Genomic DNA, 18,239 nt, shown 5'->3' on the forward strand with positions numbered 1-18,239 from the left:
GATCTAACAAGGTCATTAAGTCATTTCATTCCAATGTTTTGTACCTCATCTAAAAACTCCAGGACAGCATTCCTTTTTTTGTTGTTGTTGTTTAAATGTATTTTATGGAGTAAAATACTTGAATCCTTCGCCTCTGTTACAAACAATAGATGAATTGAATTATTCATTTAATAGTCCAGGCAGCGGGCATATTTCTTGACGGATGGATCCTGACGGTTTGCTTGACGGCAACTAAGCAACAAATACACTGAGATAAAACTGAATAATATTCCCATCCGAGTGTGCTTCCTCTTTGTTTTAACGGCTCCCTCTGTGTGATTCAGAATTTTTACTCCAGTATATTTTTTGGTTTCGTATCTTTGTGTTTCGTGGATCTCAAAGGCATAAGTTACCCTTGGATGTTTTATTTATTTACACTTTTTATCTTTAAACAAAAATGTTCAATAATTTTAATAAGCATAGATCTGAAAAGTGTGATATGTATTTGGAGTAATGGTGCCCCTCTTTTAACCACTATCCCTCAAAACAAAATCTATAAAAGCAATTTCCATATGAAGCCCCCTTAATGGTGGATTCCACCTGTGTTTACATTATTCTCAGTATTTATGTAACCTTGCACTCATCTTGAAACTTCAAAAAACTGGCCTGCCAGCACAAGTGGTTAAAACAGATGGAAATGTTTTTATTTATGTATTTTTTTAAACTATTACAAACAAATTAAAAGTTTTTTATATTAAAAAACATTATTTTTTTCATCCCATATTAAACAGGAATACATCTATTGACTCACTTTTACTCAGAAGCAGACTTTGGTGTATCCAGATTTTCTTTTGTACTAAATACACCAGGTTTGACCCAAAAAGTGACGCAAGTTCTTCGAGCTGAAACCCTTTTTCTTGTCTTGTAGCGTTTTTTTGCTCCATGTGACAAAAAGATGAAGACCTTGAAGATATAGCAAAATCGACAATGGATTCCTGTTTTGTTCCAGCCAATTATCTGCCAGATTCAAATCTGAGACTAAATTTCTGTGACCAGATAATCTCCAGAGATACTGAATAACCTAAAATTTCATAATTTTATCTTTTTCTGTCTCACCCATACCAATAACAGGTTCAGATTACGACTGCTACTCCGTAAACGGAGACACTGAAGGCCCGGATGGACAGGCAGAGTTTGACAAGTCTTCTACAATTCCTCGCCATTCCAACATTGCCCAGAACTACAGGCGCATGATCCAGACCAAAAGGCCAGCCAGTACAGCTGGTCTGCCCAGTGGGGTCCTTGGTCCAGGAGTTCATGGGATACCAGGACAGCCAGGTGGCGCTGGTGGAGGAGGAGGATCAGGGACTCCGGGCACCGCTACTATCCGTCGAACCCCATCGACCAAACCGGGGGTGCGGCGTACACTGTCCAGTGCGGGGCCCATCCCTATCCGACCACCCATTGTGCCTGTCAAAACACCCACTGTTCCCGCAGACTCACATTCACCTGGTGCAGGTGGCTACGCGGGCGGAGGGCAAGCAGGCAGCGTTCCCGTCAGAGTGGGAAGTGAAGAGTGTGTGTTCTTCACCGGGGCCGAGGATGGCCAAGGAGGGCTCGATTATGTGAAGGCATCACCGAAGCGCCTCAGCCTGCCCAACACCGCCTGGGGCTCCGGGGCAGCGCTGGAGGTCTATGCCCAGCAGCACTGCATGGCGTCGGGCTCAGCAGCCGGGTCAGAGGAGGAGCAGATGATCGCGGCCAACCGGCACAGCTTGGTGGAGAAGATCGGAGAGTTGGTAGCGAGCGCGCACGCCCTCGGCGAGGGTCAGTTCCCTTTCCCCGCTCTCCCAGATGACCCGACCCCAACGCCAGGTGGCCCGAGCGAAACTCAGACGGAAGGGGCCGAGGGGTCCGGCGACATGCTGACCACGATCAGAAGAGGAGTTCGCCTTCGCAAAACGGTCTCCAACGACCGCTCAGCTCCCCGTATATTGTGATCAGTGGAGAAATGCGAAGGGTCGTCAGTCAATAGGTCAGATGTTGGCGTGGTAGAACCCAACCACCTAGTGAGTACATGAAAACATAACCATGTTGGAAAAGCTATCACATAACAGTGGATGAATAGAAACGGAAAAAAAATCCATACAGAAAATGTTTAAAGACACCTTTAGAGTAAATGATATACAGTCTAATATAACGATAACATAAGTAACCATAACGATGCTGACGAGTACAAGTGAAATACTTCATGTTGACCTAGCAGGCCGCTATAACTATTGTGTGTTGGACGCATGTTTGTCTTCTATACGCCGTCAGACAGGGACGGAGAGACTCATAGGAAAAGTGATTTTGAAAATAAATGGAGGCAAAGAAAGAAGAGCGCTGGGTTCTGTTCTGTTTGCCACCGAACCCGTCTCCCTGTCCTGTTGTCCGACTAACCCAGCTGACCGATCCAACTTGAAAGACTGACGGAAGGGGGCTGATGAGGACCAGAGAGAGACAGAGAGGTGGGGGACTCAGATCGCCTCGCGAACAGCTTCAACTGAAGCCAGGTCGTCTAGGCAATGACACGCTGTGCCGAAAAGGCCGTCGAACTGCTTGGCACGAGTACGGGGAGCTAACAAACCAGAGGGCCACTCTGGTTCACGCTTAATGTAAAAAAAAAAAAAACGCCGTTGGCATTGAGCCGTACTTGTTGCCCCTTCCCCTCTCTTCTCTCTCTCTCTCTCTTTTTCTGCGTACATTCGTATGCATCTTGGAAAATGTAAAATGGAGCGCGTGGGTACATGTGGTTGATTGTGTGTGTGTGTGTGAGAGAGGGGATGGGTAGAGCTCTGCTGCGGGACAGCCGGTTACCCAACGAGGGCAGGGCTTTTTTCTTTATTTTTTTCTTTTTCTGCTGTGTCGTGTGTGTATTTTCTCGTTTATATCGTGACGTCGTTTACCTTGTTACCGCTGTACGGGAAGTTCCAAGACCTGTTCCAGGCCTATAGATATATTCATATATATTTTCTAGAAGCAGAGAGAAAAAAAAAACAAAACAAACAAACAAACAAAAAAAACAAACAAAAAAACGTGAAATCAGAAATGGAGCAATAAATGTGATTTATTTTCTCGTTTTGAGGAAGCGGTTGGATTCGGAGGATTGCAGATTCTCCTTTGTCCCATTCAGGCAATCATCAGGAATGCTAAATTACACATCGACTGTGAATTCATGGGTTTTTCATGCGCCTCTCTCTCTCTCTTTCTCTCTCTCTCTGTCCCAGTTTCTTTCTATTAAATCAAGTGGATTACAAAAAATTTGAAAACAGAAAAACTGTAAGCACTTTGATGAGAGTAGAGTCTGTACAATAGCCAGTAGATGTTGCTGTAGTCATGCTGTATGTGTGGAAGGGTGCTGGAGGGGGAAGAGGAGTGAAAGCAGTGACTGTGTCCTAAGGAGATGATTTAATACATTAAAGTAGAAGAAGGCAGTGAGAGGTAAAGAGGATGTGAAGAAGACTGCTGGCACTGGAGTGATTGGATAAATGAGAAAATGTATGAATATTTTCTGAAGATGGATCAGGTTTTAAGGCGGGAGGCGGGATGGGAATGACATTGAACGGGTATTTTAAGGATTGAAGACATACTGGGGGGGAATACAATGTTTTGCTTAGTGAGATGTTTTTTTTTTTTTTTTTTTTTGGAAATATGTTTTTAGGCCTAAAACATTTTTTAAAGATAATTTTTAAAAATCCGTTTAGTTTTTTTTTTTTTTTTGTCTTTTACCTTAAAACTAGATGTAAATCAGACGACTTTTAAAATGGAAAAATACATTTCGAAACTGTAAAGCACATCGAGTGGAACAATTAAAGCACCATCTCAGGAAAGGCACGTCACTTTATGTTTTTCTTTTGAGCGCAAGTAAAGAGAAATAGCCAAACCTGATTGTAATTGGGTGGAAATAAAACCTGGAAAAAGTTAAACAAGAGAGACATTCAAAATTCGGTTGGTCTCATGATACTGACACCACAGAGAAGCTGCAGGACCTGATCTCCAGAATGCTGACGGTTTTCCATGAGCTCGCAAACACAACACAAAAATATCAGCTTTTTGAAAAACTCTGTATGATTTTTAATACCAGCCCTATCTTAAAACAGAACGTCCCTCGATGCTAAACACTGCAGTGTAATTACACAGTAACTCTTAGAAACGGCATTAGCCTTTGCTACTGTGTTGGTGTAGTGCTGTAGTGGTAGCGAAACTACAGTTTATGATTAGTGCGTAGGGCTAGTGTTCCTAGCCATGCTCACAACTGTCTGTCACATTTCCTATCAGAAGAAAACTTTTGGTTAAATAACAAAAAAAAAAAAGATCTAAATTAAACAGGGGGGTTTAAACAGTTGACTTTTGGGGTCAATTGTAATGAATGAGCCTTTTATCGAAGCTAAAGTATTGAAAAACTATTTACTTTGCTATTTTTTAGAATTAAGAGTGCAAGAAAGTTGGCCAAAATATGTTTCAGATGAGACATGAGAACGTGTTCGCATTGAGGTGCTCTCATATACATTCTCAGTGCTCAATGGAAAAGAACAAACGTAAAGAAAGAAAAAAAGCGAACAAGCAAGGCACCCAGCACAGTTCAGCTTAGTTTTGTGCCAATCCTTAGGTTAAGCTCAGGACAAACATTATGAAAGATTGATCTTTTAGATCTGAGATTAGGTGGAGCCTGTATGGGAGGATACGGACGAGTCTGTTAAAGTTGACAGGAAGAGGGAAAGATGTGTGGAATGAGCGTTTCACTGCCTGCTCATACGGTACGTATGTAACTGTATGTGCTGTACTTCTCAAAGAGAATCCGGTGCACAGGTCTGGTGTAAAGGGTTGTTAGAAAATATCTCATTAGCTTAAATAAAAATAATAATTATAATTTGTTTTTGTCTTCTACTGTTACTGTTGGAATACTAGATCTTGCTTTAATTATTGTAAAAATAGGAGGCGAAAAGTCCAGTTGTAACACAAACTAACTGAGGTGTGTGACATGTGGATGTAAGGCGCTGAGAATGAGTGTGTGTTTGGATGTGTCAATGACTGGCTGTTGATCTCTAGGCTAATAAACTTTTCATCACCATGTCTGTACATGTCTCCAGCAGTGATCTGAACATAAGCATTAATATGAGCACTCATTTATTTTTTATCCTACGCATTCATTAGGTTCCTTTGCATTTTTGAAATTAACATCAAATAATGCTTCCAGGAGGGGTTTTTTTTCTTTCTCCCTATTGCTTTAATTTTAATGTCTTTGTCACAGTATGGGTGTTTTTATCTCACTTTGCTGCTATGAGGCAACTAAATGAAAGAACGAAGTCAAGAGCAGATTGGTTCCATATACACAAAATCATTTTAGGCAAAAATATGTTGGTCTTTTTCTGTCTTTAGATTATCTGTCGCTACACATCTAGATGTTTATGATGGATTTACTGCAGAGATAAAAGCAACATCAGTCCCAGAGCTTCAGAGTTAAACTTCAATAAGTACCCAGTGGAAATCAGAGGCCAGCAATTTAAGTTCCGTCTACCTGAATTTCCTTTTACAATGTGGGTTTGATCCATTAAAACCCCACAGTTTTAATGATGATTACCCTCTTACAGGGTAATCATCATTACCCTCTTAAAGTTCTTCCACAGTGTATAGTTTTGATTTGAACATTTCTTAAAGCTCCTGCAATATCTGCTAAATGTTTCCACCTGTCGTTCTTTGAAGGGTTATTTTTAAAACCATTGGGGGGGGAAGGAATCCACAAAAAAATAAAATAAAATAAAGTGTTACGTAATTTGTTAGCTTTTTACGAACTTAAAAATAACTCATTCGCAAAACTGTTTAGATTTTATTTTTCACAAGGATCTGGTTTAACAAGAGGAGCACTCACTTTTCCCCTGAAATACTAAATGAGGCAAATTTTACAGCTGTTCTTTTTTTTTCTCCACCTAATTGACACATTAGTGCTCCAAATAATCTGAAAAATAAAATTTAAAGTAGAGCTGAATTCAGTAGGCTGTGCCCTGTTTAACAACCCTTTAGTTTAGCCCTGAAAGAAGAAAGCGTTGTTAGCGGCTAATGGTTAACCAGTGTTGGTATACTTGCAGCGCTAGCAAAACATTTATATACTGTCCGTGAAGGACTAATAAACAACCTCAGTTCCAATAAAAATTACTAATATGTTTCAGAAGGAACTGATGCCACTTTACAATCGATTGAACTCTCAGAATAATAATTTCAGAAAACACAAAAACACACTGAAATTCAATGGACTAGTGGGATGGAGTAAGCTAGCCTAACTTCATGCAGCTTCACCACATCTGGCACAACAGGGAGGTTCCAGTTCAGCCCGCTTCCATTATTAGAACGGAAATGTTTCATTACTATTTTCCTGATCCAATGAGTGTAAAATAATTAGAGCAGGAGATTTAACATCTAAGATTTCTTGACCTGCTAAAGCTTGTTTGGGGAATTCACTGGCTTTTGTCTTTCCCTTGTGGCTAATTTATGCCTCTCCCCCGATCAGATTTTGCTCGCAGGCTGACTTAATCTGTCACCTTTTCTCTAGTGGTTTCTTTTTTTTTCTTTGAATTATCCAAAATGCTATCAGAAATTATTTAAAAGTAGTGGGGTGCTTATATAACCAAGTGGTCAACCCAACCAGGTTTGGGGTTTTTTCCCCACTCTGTCAAACACAATACAGCTCAAGAACTACTTCCTTTATTGCTTCAAATTAAAAGTGTCAAACAAAATAGAACGCTCATTTTACATAAAAATAAAATAAGCCTACTTATCCAGATGTGGTTAACTGGATAATGTTTACACAGCCAGACTTTGATGACAGACATGTTGGTGTAATATCACAGGTTCTTATTCCACAAGATCTAAATCCACCCCTACCAGAAAGGAATCCAAGGAAATTCAGTTTTACTTTGATGGATTATTTTGTGCTGAACTGCCTGTGTCAACATGCTGAATTGATTTTTGCTCCAGTTTTGTCATTTTCTGAGTCGCTATGTAAATAACAGCAAGCCAACCAGAAGACGAGCAAAGCCGCAGCGTGTTTGTACATAGGAGGGAAAATAAAGGAATATTGTGCCAACATGCATGCTCCCACATGGCCTCATACACCCAGCCTACACTCTCAAATTGCTCTTAGCACTCTTTGGCAAGCTAAAGCAGGCAGATATGTTTCTTTTTTGCCATGTTGAGGTCTTTCATCCTGTAACCTCTCACTATTTCCTGGGCCCTCGTCTCCTTCCATACATCGGTACACCTGGAGATGCTGCGCAGCAGACAAGTTAAAAAACCAAAAACCAAACAGTGCTTGTCACGGTGGTGGATGGGAGCCCCAAAACACAGTGGTTGGTCTCTCTGTGCCTCTCAGTCTATTAAAGCTAATGAAAAATAATTCTGATGAAGTCTTAATTTCCACCTACGTCCGCTGCGGATACTCGCTCTGTGCTCAGTTTATTATTCATTCATTCCCAATCCCCTCTATATCTATTAACTTCCTGTTGGTTTGCATGTGTGCACAGGTGCAAATTGTGAGCCTGTGCTGCAGTGGCTAACGCGTCCTGGGTGGGCTGTTGTATGAGTTGGAATTGCTAACGGGGGTAAACGTCTCCCTGGTGGATGTGCTAAAGGGAGCCGTTTTCCAGGCAAGCAGATGGACGCCTAACGCTCCATCTCTATGCTAGATTACATTTTAATTAATTTCGATCAGGTTTTTTGAGATGTTTCTTGGCAGCAGATCAAAAGCAACTTAATGTAATTTTTTTTTATTGTTTTTTTTTTTGTTTGTTTTTTTTTCCCCAGTGAGCTTCCATGCTAAAAACTCAGAAGTGCAAGCAGCAACGCATGCTGCTAAACTCTGAGAAGCCTTAACGTCAACATGCGTTAAAATATCTGTTTTTGACGGATAATTTGTCATTTTTAATTAATTAAATTACATTTCGCAATCACTGGGTTAACCACCACTGGTTTTAGTTTACTTCACATGTTGGCATGGAAACTTTAAATCGATCTCCAACCAAATCCAGCACTGAAACATCCTGCAGGACTTAAAGTGAATTGTTTAATTTCATTGATCCTGGCCGCTATAAATACCTGCAAATGAGAAAAACGGTCGCTCTCCCAAAACGTTCGAGTGATGAAAGAAATGACTTCTATCTGCCTCGTCCACGTGTTGAAAGAGAGACTGCTGCTATAAGACCATGGGACACCCAAAACGTAATTTAAAAAAAAACCAAACTGCTACTTTGATAACTATGATATATTTAGGTTTGCCCTGATCTCCTACATGTGGTTCCTACCTAACGACCTAACGAGGGTAGAGTTGCCCCATAATCCCAAAACAAATCAAGTTTGGTCAGGCCTCTGATCTGATTTCATCTGGTCTGATCTGAAATAATTCCTGGAGAAAAAAAAAAAAAAAAAAATTATTCTTCCTTTATGTCTCTTATTTAACATATTTGCAGCCACAACTGCTTCACAATAGTATTGTTTAAATAAGAGAAAACCATTGTTGTGAGGGTTAATGAACACACTGCAGAGCGCCTGGTCCTGTGCTGTTGCAGCTCCTCTTGTTGTACAGCTCTAGCGTTTCTGATTACACCCTGCGTTCTTCATCCAGTGTTTTCCCCGTAGACCCTCCTGAACTGAAGCAGATTTCATTAGATTTTTCTAGATTAAGGCTACAGTAGCTGAGATTTGTCATTATATTAACACTTTCCTCCTCCCTCATGGAATCAGAGACTTTTCGGTTGCTGAAAGATTTCCGCTGTGAGGAACTCAACTGCAAAAGATCTGGCGGGACAACATTTGTGTCTGATCATTTGTGGGTTTCATGAATACACAAACGTGTGGAAAAGGACATTTTGAAGCGATGCTGCTCATTACGTGACTTTGTGATCCGAGTGAGACTAAAAGAAGCATCATGAAATTGTTGGACACTTCCTGCTTCTTAAGCCATCTGCCTAAGCTATATAAATGCTGTGTGCGTATGCGTGTGTGTGTGAGAGAGAAAGAGTTTTTGTGCGCCACAAGGACACGTGGTTAAAACCCCTACTGTTCTTCCTTTCCACTTCCCACACACAATCTGTCAATCCTTCTTGAAGTTCCACACTCAACAAACCCAAGACACATCTACAGACACACACACACACACACACACACACCGCTAGACACTCATTTGAAGTGAACATGACAAAGGTAGATCCTCAGTGGCCGCATAAGGGTTCACTGATGTCCTCTAGGGGGCTCATGATGTAACGCTCTGCAAGTTCCCATCAAACATCCACAACCAAGTAGCCAAATGGGCCTCCAGGTGCCACTGTCGCTGTAACTAAAGTGAATGTCTTACTGTCTTTACTCAACGTCTCAGTAGTCACTCTTGCTCTCTTGTTTCTTCTTGAAAGATAAGAAGATCTGAACTCTTTAGAGAAATCTGCGCCCAAGTCGCCATGGAGACATTTTCTACGGGGGCCGCTTAGTTCACGCTGAACACTGTGACCCGAGTGAAAACCTGCTTACTCGATGTTTCCACCCGATCATTTAACCTCCTTCTTACCCTCCAGTAGTCGCTGTGGTTTTGTCTCCCTGCGTTTCCTCTGATGTTCCTTTTAATTTATTGTTCATTGATTTCTAAGGTTGTTTTTCTCTTTGTCACTGATATAACCTTTTTTTTTTTTCTGTCTTCCTTTTTTTGTAAAAGTGACCCTTTTTCTGTTCAGTCACTGCTAATGTAACAAAATGCACTGTGATGATTCCAGTATTAATAAAAGTTGTACTTTAACTGTGTGCTGCTGTGTAGTACTGGTCCCATCATTCAGTAATCCACAGCAAAGCTCCTAAACTGTCTAGCAGTAGTGTGTGTGTGCGCGTGTGTGTGTGTGTGGCATCTTGGTGTCTATTCAAGTCAAAGAATCAGATTACTCGTTACGGTATAAATCGGATTCAGACGTTGTAGAAACTAGTTGGTTTTATAAATTGGTGAAGGAAGTGTGTGTGTGTGTGTGTGTGTGTGTGTGTGTGTATGCCAGGGCTACAGCAAAGCAAATGTTGAACAAAATGTTGTTAGCGTTATCACTGTTACAGAATAAAACGTAACACAGTTGAAACTATGAACTCTGTCTGTTCTTCCTGTTTTCACTCCATTGCAGCTCAGATAAAAATCTCATTCTAGATTTTTATGACATTTTAGACCCGATTTTTATTTTAGAGTCAGGATGTTACTTTAATACTGAAGACTGATAGCTAAAATATCTAAAGCCATTTGATAATGGCTTGTAAAAGCTTCTCACTTCTGACAAAACAAGACAAATTTATACACCTTTTACAGAGCGACACTAAGAAGTGGCCAGATTCAGTAATACAAAATTATCATAGTTAACTAAAACCTATGAAATAACAAAAACTGAAATTGAGAAAAAAAAAATCTCTGAAATAAATAAAAACAGTAATTAAAAGGGAAACACTATAGCTAACTAGAACCACGTCATGCATTTATAAGGATACCTAAAACCTAGTGAAATTATAGATATAATAAATTTTATTTTAATGTTTATAAATCTATCCATTAGTCTTTTGAACTGTTGGGAACTGATTGAAAGTGATTCCCGCTGGTGGCGCTATGCTGGTCCGCAAAATGGCGACAGGAAAAGTTGGGAGAAAACTGCAGTCAGTTCGAGAATAACTAAAAACGATATCTTCTGTTGAGAATTCATAACCTAATCAATGTAAGCATAATCACTATACAATACTGTTGTGACGATGTGTGTTTTCTTCTCCCTCCTCCGTTACCACGGCACCATCAATATCAACGACCTTGAAACAGATGGAGACACTTCTGACATTAAGGATGCTGCAGTGGAATGAAACACATGGTGACAGAAGTGTTTTCAGAGAAGAACGATGAATTTTCAGCTGGACCTCTGTGTTATTTCATCTCAGCATTTCTCTGATAATTAAATGTTTTCATAATGGCAACTCGGCAAATGCAGATTCCCCCGATGAGGCTACTGATGATGATAAATGAGCTTTAATGCTTTTTAGGAATAAGCTTGTTTACAAGAAGCAGAGCTGGAAGCACTAGAAAGCTCAGTTGAAATTCACAGATTAGCTCTCGTGCCAAAATATGACTAATTAGCTGTCCCAAAGAAAAAAACAAAAACATGGATTCAATTTAACAATAATAATAACCATATTTTAACAAACCATCAGTTTCTTGGAAAAGGTTGCTTTCTCCAGGTTTAGTGAAGAACATACTTCGATTTAGAATTTAATCTCCTTCTATGCTAGATTTGTCCATAAATAATTACTAAATAACCTTTGATATGTTTGAATATTTAAAGAAAATCAAGCTTGCCCAATAGTAGCAATATGAACAGGCTGTAGCACAACTTCGAGAATCAAGTAAACTTGAAGATTAACAATGCCATTATTATTCTGCTTACAGAGGTAACAAAAAAATACTTAATATTTCAGTTCTTCATCCAGGACAAATCGTAAAATCAACTTTCTCTCCTGATTAAAGAGAGAACATGTGAAATAGGTATATTATGGTAAAACAACTTAAATAAAGACAGTCCTTTTGTTTGCCCATAGGGGGCGCCCAGGTCTTTTCCTACAACACACCAGAGTCAAAGGAAGTTCGATGCTCACCAGAGATCCAGTCAACCAGGCTTCACATCCTCCAGAAACACAAGGACGTCCTCAATTCCAATTTTTTTTTTTTTTTTTTTTTTTTGTTGTTTGTTTCTTTTAGAAAATGAAATTTTCTAATTCTATGAATAAAAATAATCAAACAAAATCCTCCATTCAGAGCAAGTGAGTCGAGCGTCTCACACACACAACGGGCTTTTCATTACCCGTTATTAGGGTTTTCTGCAGGTTACTGATCGGTTTCCATCACAAAAGATGCTACCGGCTATCGTCTGCTGAGAATCACTGAATCATCTCTGGGTTTGCTCCACCAAATCCTGTCGGCCTGTTTTGATTAAATGCCAAAGACAGAACAAGGACACACTTCTTGGACTTAACACCTACTCCCACATCTCCAGCATCGAACCACACAAAGACATTTAATTAAAAGTGTATAGGCCACAATTAATCTGACGGAAGACGTTCTGCATTCGAAGTCGGCAGCTTCAAACGGAGTGAGGCACTGCGCCTATTGAGGAAGTGTTTGTCCCTGAATTTATCTGTGCATACAGGAAGCAGGGATGTATATGAAGTGAGAGACGTCGTCTGTTCCGTTGAATGGCAAAGTTTTAAGCTGTGCAAGTGTTTGTTTCTTTTTGCTCCCTTAACTGAACAGTGACTACTGTGTATCAATATGCACCTAATCAGCTGCTGAATTCACATCTTATTCTAATCAGGATGTCAGCTGTGTTGCATCATGGGAGCTCTATGAGCCTTTGGAGGTCAAAATATTAACAACGTCCACCAATGTTGTCCTAGACACAGCATACTGGTAGTGTTTAAACTGGTACTGTTTGAACATTTTCAACAAAATTTCAACATTTGCTACATTTTCAGCTGCTGCTGTTCATTTTCACACTGCACTGTCAAAGAAAGCAAATCCTTTGAAAAACCTGTTCTCCCCCTCGCATGTGGTGGCGCTGCACCAAGAACCACTGAAGGAAGCAGCATGAAAACCTCTGAAGAAGACACTGAGCTGACGTTCCTTCTTCATAAAATGTTGACAAAGTGCAGAGGTGTCAGATTAGTAATTGTAGGATTTGGCCAATGTGCCAAATAAACACAATAGGTATGTAAGTTTTTCTTTAGCATTTTTTGCTAACTTTAGCACACTTAACTTCCCCTAAATTAATTTTTCCAGATAAATTCTAAAGCACTTTCGATTACATTAAGTTTGACATCTGTGTTGAAGATTTTGTTGACCGTCAAGAATTCTTCAAATAGTCCAACCTTTACATTCATGCTCCTATTTCAGAGTGGGTGAAGACCGGTAACACAGCTAAAAAGCTCAGCTGTAAAAGGCGAGTCATATTCATTGACAGGAGTTTGGACAGGAGTCATTGACTCAATTAAAAGTTGAGGCTCACTCACAGCCTCAACTTTTAATTCAGTTTCAGCTCTCCAAAACTTGTCAGGATGAGCTTTTAAGTTTTATTTTTCACAAAACACAATCACACTCTTCAACACCAAATACTTCAACATTATCTTCACAGTCATGTAATGCTCAGCTAAACACCCTGAACAAGGCTGCCTGGTTATCATGATCAGTTGGTACACACTGTTTACATTCTATCTTCAGATAAAACTTTTAACACCAGACACTCTGCTAGCTATATAATTGCTACTCCAAGCATGCTGCACTTTGTAAGATGCCAGACTGCATAAGTAGTTGCTGTCAGTAAATGGACAGAAAATTATATGTTTATGCTCATATTATCAGAATGTGATGCTGAAAATAGGGAGAAAATGATGATAAGGAAAAGAAATGCCAATAGCTAGAAGACGACAAGACGTGTAACCTAAACAAAAGGTTCTGATAATAATAACAATAATAATAGGTAATAATAATAATAACATACATACAACTCTACATGGACCTATTTGTCAGTTTGGTGTGGGGTGCCATATGTAAAGTTATATTTTCACCATATTATTCAAAAATATTTAATTATATATTTAGTTAGCAAGCTAAGCATTTAGCTTCAAGCTAAATATTTAACCAGCTAGCTACATATTTAATTGGCAAGTTAAATGTTTAGCTAGCCAGCTAAATATTTAGTTCAGTGAATATTTACTTAACACTTGTTTGTGTGAGACAAGTTTCCATTTCTGACATCTATTCAGATCTATGCCTTGCAACATTGTCTGGTTAATATGGATGTAATAATTACTGCTAATTATGTATAGAATATTAATTATTTTTTATCTGTTACTTGTTTTATTTCAAAGTGCAAAGTGTGTCAAGTACATGTGATGTTAAAAAAGAAAACCCTGCGTTTCTTTCCACTCATCTCTGTGTTTCTGAGATGGTAACAGTGAGCAAAGTGTTCGTGATGATTGTGTTTCTTCTGCAAGATCAAAGAAATGATAAAGGCGTATAATAACGGTGCAAATAGATCAGAAGGAAAAGACTTGGCTGTTTTAATGAACAATCCTAAGGAAGTTTCTGCCCTTTGAACTACACATTCGTCGCGGTCGCGTCAGTTACCAACATTATTAGGATGATCATTGTGGAACTTATTCATGATCTGATCCTTTCCAGTAGCTCAGCTTTGTTCTGATGAGAGCTAATGCTATCTGCAGGGATTTGCAGCTCATATGTGTCATGTGTTCAGGTTTAGCGTTGCCTAAGGTTATATTTTATATTCAGTTTCATTGTGTTGAAGATCTGACAGAAACAGCAATGGTAATAATTCAGTTTAGTTCAATTCCACATGCTTTATTAATCCCACAGGGAGTGTTGTAGCTCATATTACACAGTGTTCTTTAAAGAGTTGTTGCAGATGCTGATGGCATCTGAAGCGTCACCTCTGGAGCTCATGAAGAGGGTGTTGTCCATAATTTTCTTGATTTTATCAGGATTCCTTCTTTGCACCATCATCTCTCAGAGTTTTCACACCTGACAGTCAGAGAGATTCGGTTTGATTGGGGTGAAAAATTGCAACATGTGTTACATTTCAGCTGCTGCAGTTCTCTTTCCCACTGCACTTGAAAAACATATTCCCCTCCTCACCTGTGGTGGCGCTGCACCAAGAACTACTGAAGGGAAAGCCTCTAAAGAAGACACTGAGCACAACTTTCTGCTTCAAGAAATGTAAATAAAAATGCAGCAGTGTCAGATTTTAGTGGTTGTACGATTTCTCTCTTGTCTTTGATAAAAAAATCATGAAACAACGAACCACTTCTCCTGCTAGCACTAGACTCACAATTTTATTTTGGTTATATTTACCCAGAATGCCTTGCGCTGTAGACCATTTCCTGCATTTAAGGCAGTCTTCGGTCCGCTTGGCGTTCACATATTTATTCAAACCGCACCCGAGTTCACTTCAACTGAACCCAGACTGAGATCTGGAGGCGAACCAGACTTCGCTTGTTTGCTCTGCATTAGAGTTCGATTGTGCATTTCCAAATAAATCCTCAAATAAACCAGACCTTCTAGGCAACGAGCTATAGCTCTATAGAGTGGGATTAATCTGGACTGAACAGGACTGGTTTGAACTCTTAGTCTCCAGAACAGAACCAGTCTTCTTCAGATTGTTGAACATAGTAAGTCCCTGGCTCTGATGCTGCAGCACCAAGAGATGATGGCGGAAGACAGCAGATCCTGCAAACATTGAAGCACCTAAGCTTCCTCTAGCAGAGAAATGTAATTTTGTCACATTTTTCATCATGTGTGTGTGACGGCGGTGATATTCCCTTGTAGCAGGATTCGCCCTCCACAGCTAATTTAGATGCACAGTAGTTTGTGTGTTCGGCTGATCCTCTAACCACATATCTAACAATCTTCTTCACTCTTCAGTTCTGGAGCCAAGCCAAGTTTCAGCTTTTTACATTAACATGGTTTTACCTGTGAGTGATTCATTTGAACACACGCCTGGGGAACAAGTTATTTTGAACTAAGACATTGATTTTATTTTTCAGTGAACAAGAAGACATTGAAAATAAAAACAACATATAAATGGAATATCAGTTATGAATTATGTTTCAGCACATGAAGACAAGTCAGTGTCTGTGAGTTGTGATGCTGAACAACTCGGCATCACATTCTGAGATTTGTCTTTGGTCATATCTTACAGCATGCCACGACTTGTAGCCCCGGTCTGTTATATTTCCTGTGGGGAATAAGATAACTGGTGACAGATGCAGAAAAGAACATATTTTGTATTATTCTTATGTAGATTATTCATGTAATTATATTTACATTTAATTCACTTCTTTACATTATAGTTACGAAGCTGATAAAGTATTCAATTCTCTCTCTTATTTCAGAAGAAAGCTATTAAGCTCTTACAAAAGTTCGCTGGAATGCCGAACTGAGAAATAGTTTGCGCAAGCTATGTGACTGCATAAGGCTGTTTGCTAATTGCTGCTGCTGCTAGTCTGAAGGAGCTGAGCGGGGAAGACGTGGAGGAGGGCTGCTCCGCAACGTGGACACATTTGGCTTAATTTTAAATTAAAAAATAATGGCTTAAAGACTGCAGAGAAGGAGCTGCGCCTCGAAGGCAGAGCTTGGTTCCCCCAGGCGTTTTAAAAACCCTAATGGTTGCCACGGAGACAGAAGAATTTCTCAAACATGCATGAAAGAATCAAGGTAACACTCAAGGGATGTTCTTGAGGATGGAATGATGGTACAAGATGATGTAAAACTAAAAAAAAAGTTGATTTTGTAAAATGCTGTTCCTTTACATCAGGGGTGTCAAACTCCAGTCCTCGAGGGCCGCAGTCCTGCAACTTTTAGATGTGCCACAGGTACAAAACACTGGAATGAAATGTCTTAATTACCTCCACCTTGTGTAGACCAGTTCTCCAGAGCCTTAATTATTCTATTCAGGTGTGGTGCAGCAGAGGCACATCTAAAAGTTGCAGGACTGCGGCCCTCGAGGACTGGAGTTTGACACCCCTGCTTTACATCATGTTGCTCCATCATGTAGATTAAACATTCCCTGAAATATTGTAGGAGTTTCATCAGGGAGCCTCACTGTTTGGCACCACAAAGAACTCAGTTCACCTTTTCTTTTCTTCATGATTTTCCAGATGCTGTCTTTTCAGCACATCTTTTCAGCTCTGCCCATAAATGGTTCCATTTATGGGCAGAGCTGAAATCAGTACATAAAGTCTCCATTTGCTCTTGCCCAAGCTTTGACTTGCAGACTGTCTAGAGATGTTGCTTCAATATTTCTACATGATGTCTTTTTTCCCTCATGATGCCATTTATTTTCCGTGCACACTAACCTATCGCTGCAAAATATCCACACAACAGGATTTCACAGTCAGGGTGTTCTCAGGTGTTGCCAGCCCCCCCGCCGCCCTGGTTCCTCCAAATATAGCAATACTCATTCTGGCCAAACAATTCAATTTTAGTTTCATCAGATAACAGGACAGAGCTCCAAATAATAAGGTCTTTGTCCCTGAGTGCATTTGCAATCTATAATCTGGCTCGTTGATGTGGAAATAATGGGTTCTTCCTCTAGGAGTAGTCTTACGGTCAATGTGGGTGGAGAACTTGTTCAGTATTTTTAAAAGGGGCATATTATTAAAAGAAGTATTATGTGTGCCACTGCATAGAACAATCAAGTAACTACATTACCTTCAGTTATATAAATGCCGTATATATCAATCATGACTTAAAAGAAAATTTACATAGTAATTTAACGCTTTGAAATTAGGTCTCTGTCTCTTTAAAAACTTGTGCTTTTTCTGAAACTCCACTTTCTGGAAGCCACCAGAACATGGCTCCTCTATTAACAATGTTAATATTTAACAATGTTTTTACCAGCGTTGCACTGACAAGTAGCTCCTATAATGAGCTCAGCAGATGTGCTCATCTGGGAAGAAAATGTCTTCAATTTAAGTAAGAATGTGACAACATCAAGTTAAAGGTTAATCTCACATGTAGTACAATTTATTCCTCAATACAAACAGAAATACAAAACACACACATATATACGTGTGTGTGTGTGTGTGCATTTGTTGAGTTAGAGGTCTTAAATTTAATTCATAACAGTCTTAATTTGGAGCTGGTGGAACCTGCTGAAAGCTTGTAAAAGTCTTTACGATTACATTTTTTTTGCGGCGCTAGCAGCTTGTATTTTTGTGACAGTAGGCAGACAGGAAAGCAGGTGAGGAGAGGGAGGAAGACATGCGGCAAGGGTCGCCAGGACCGGGAGTCGAACCCGCGACGTCCGCGTTGAGGACCAAGGCCTCCAAGCGTGGGGCGTGCTAACCTTCTCCACCACCACAGCACGCCCCTTTTATGATTACCTTAAAAGAAGCCGATAAGAAAAAACATAAAAACATGGGAACAAGTGTGACCAGAGAGCAGTTGTAGGATGAATTCCTATCATGTCGCAACAAGGCTGCACAATGACATGCTGTGATTGTCACACTGATAGCTGGCCTGCTGTGAAGCTTCACTTTGAATCAGACAGATCTCATGTTTAAATGTATATATTATTAAAAATAGAAGGGTGGCTTCGGGGTAACAGAAACAGAAAAATTAGAGAAGAGAGAAACAACTCAACATCCCCAGAGATGAA

The 18,239-nt window shown here is 39.8% G+C and overlaps 1 protein-coding gene across 5 annotated transcripts in view; it reads left to right on the top strand.

The window, feature by feature from the left end:
* mtss1lb (MTSS I-BAR domain containing 2b) overlaps positions 1-9,801 on the top strand; it is a 68,331-nt gene extending 58,530 nt beyond the window's left edge. For all 5 annotated transcript variants that reach the window (XM_044133576.1, XM_044133600.1, XM_044133594.1 and 2 more), the window contains one exon: positions 1,111-9,801. In XM_044133576.1, coding sequence (XP_043989511.1) covers positions 1,111-1,979 — 869 coding nt within the window. In that variant the 3' untranslated portion in view covers positions 1,980-9,801. The remainder of the gene's footprint in view (positions 1-1,110) is intronic.
* Positions 9,802-18,239: the final 8,438 nt, after the last annotated feature.

Source organism: Gambusia affinis, linkage group LG02 (assembly GCF_019740435.1).
Source record: "Gambusia affinis linkage group LG02, SWU_Gaff_1.0, whole genome shotgun sequence".
In the NCBI taxonomy this organism is placed as follows: Eukaryota; Metazoa; Chordata; class Actinopteri; order Cyprinodontiformes; family Poeciliidae; genus Gambusia; species Gambusia affinis.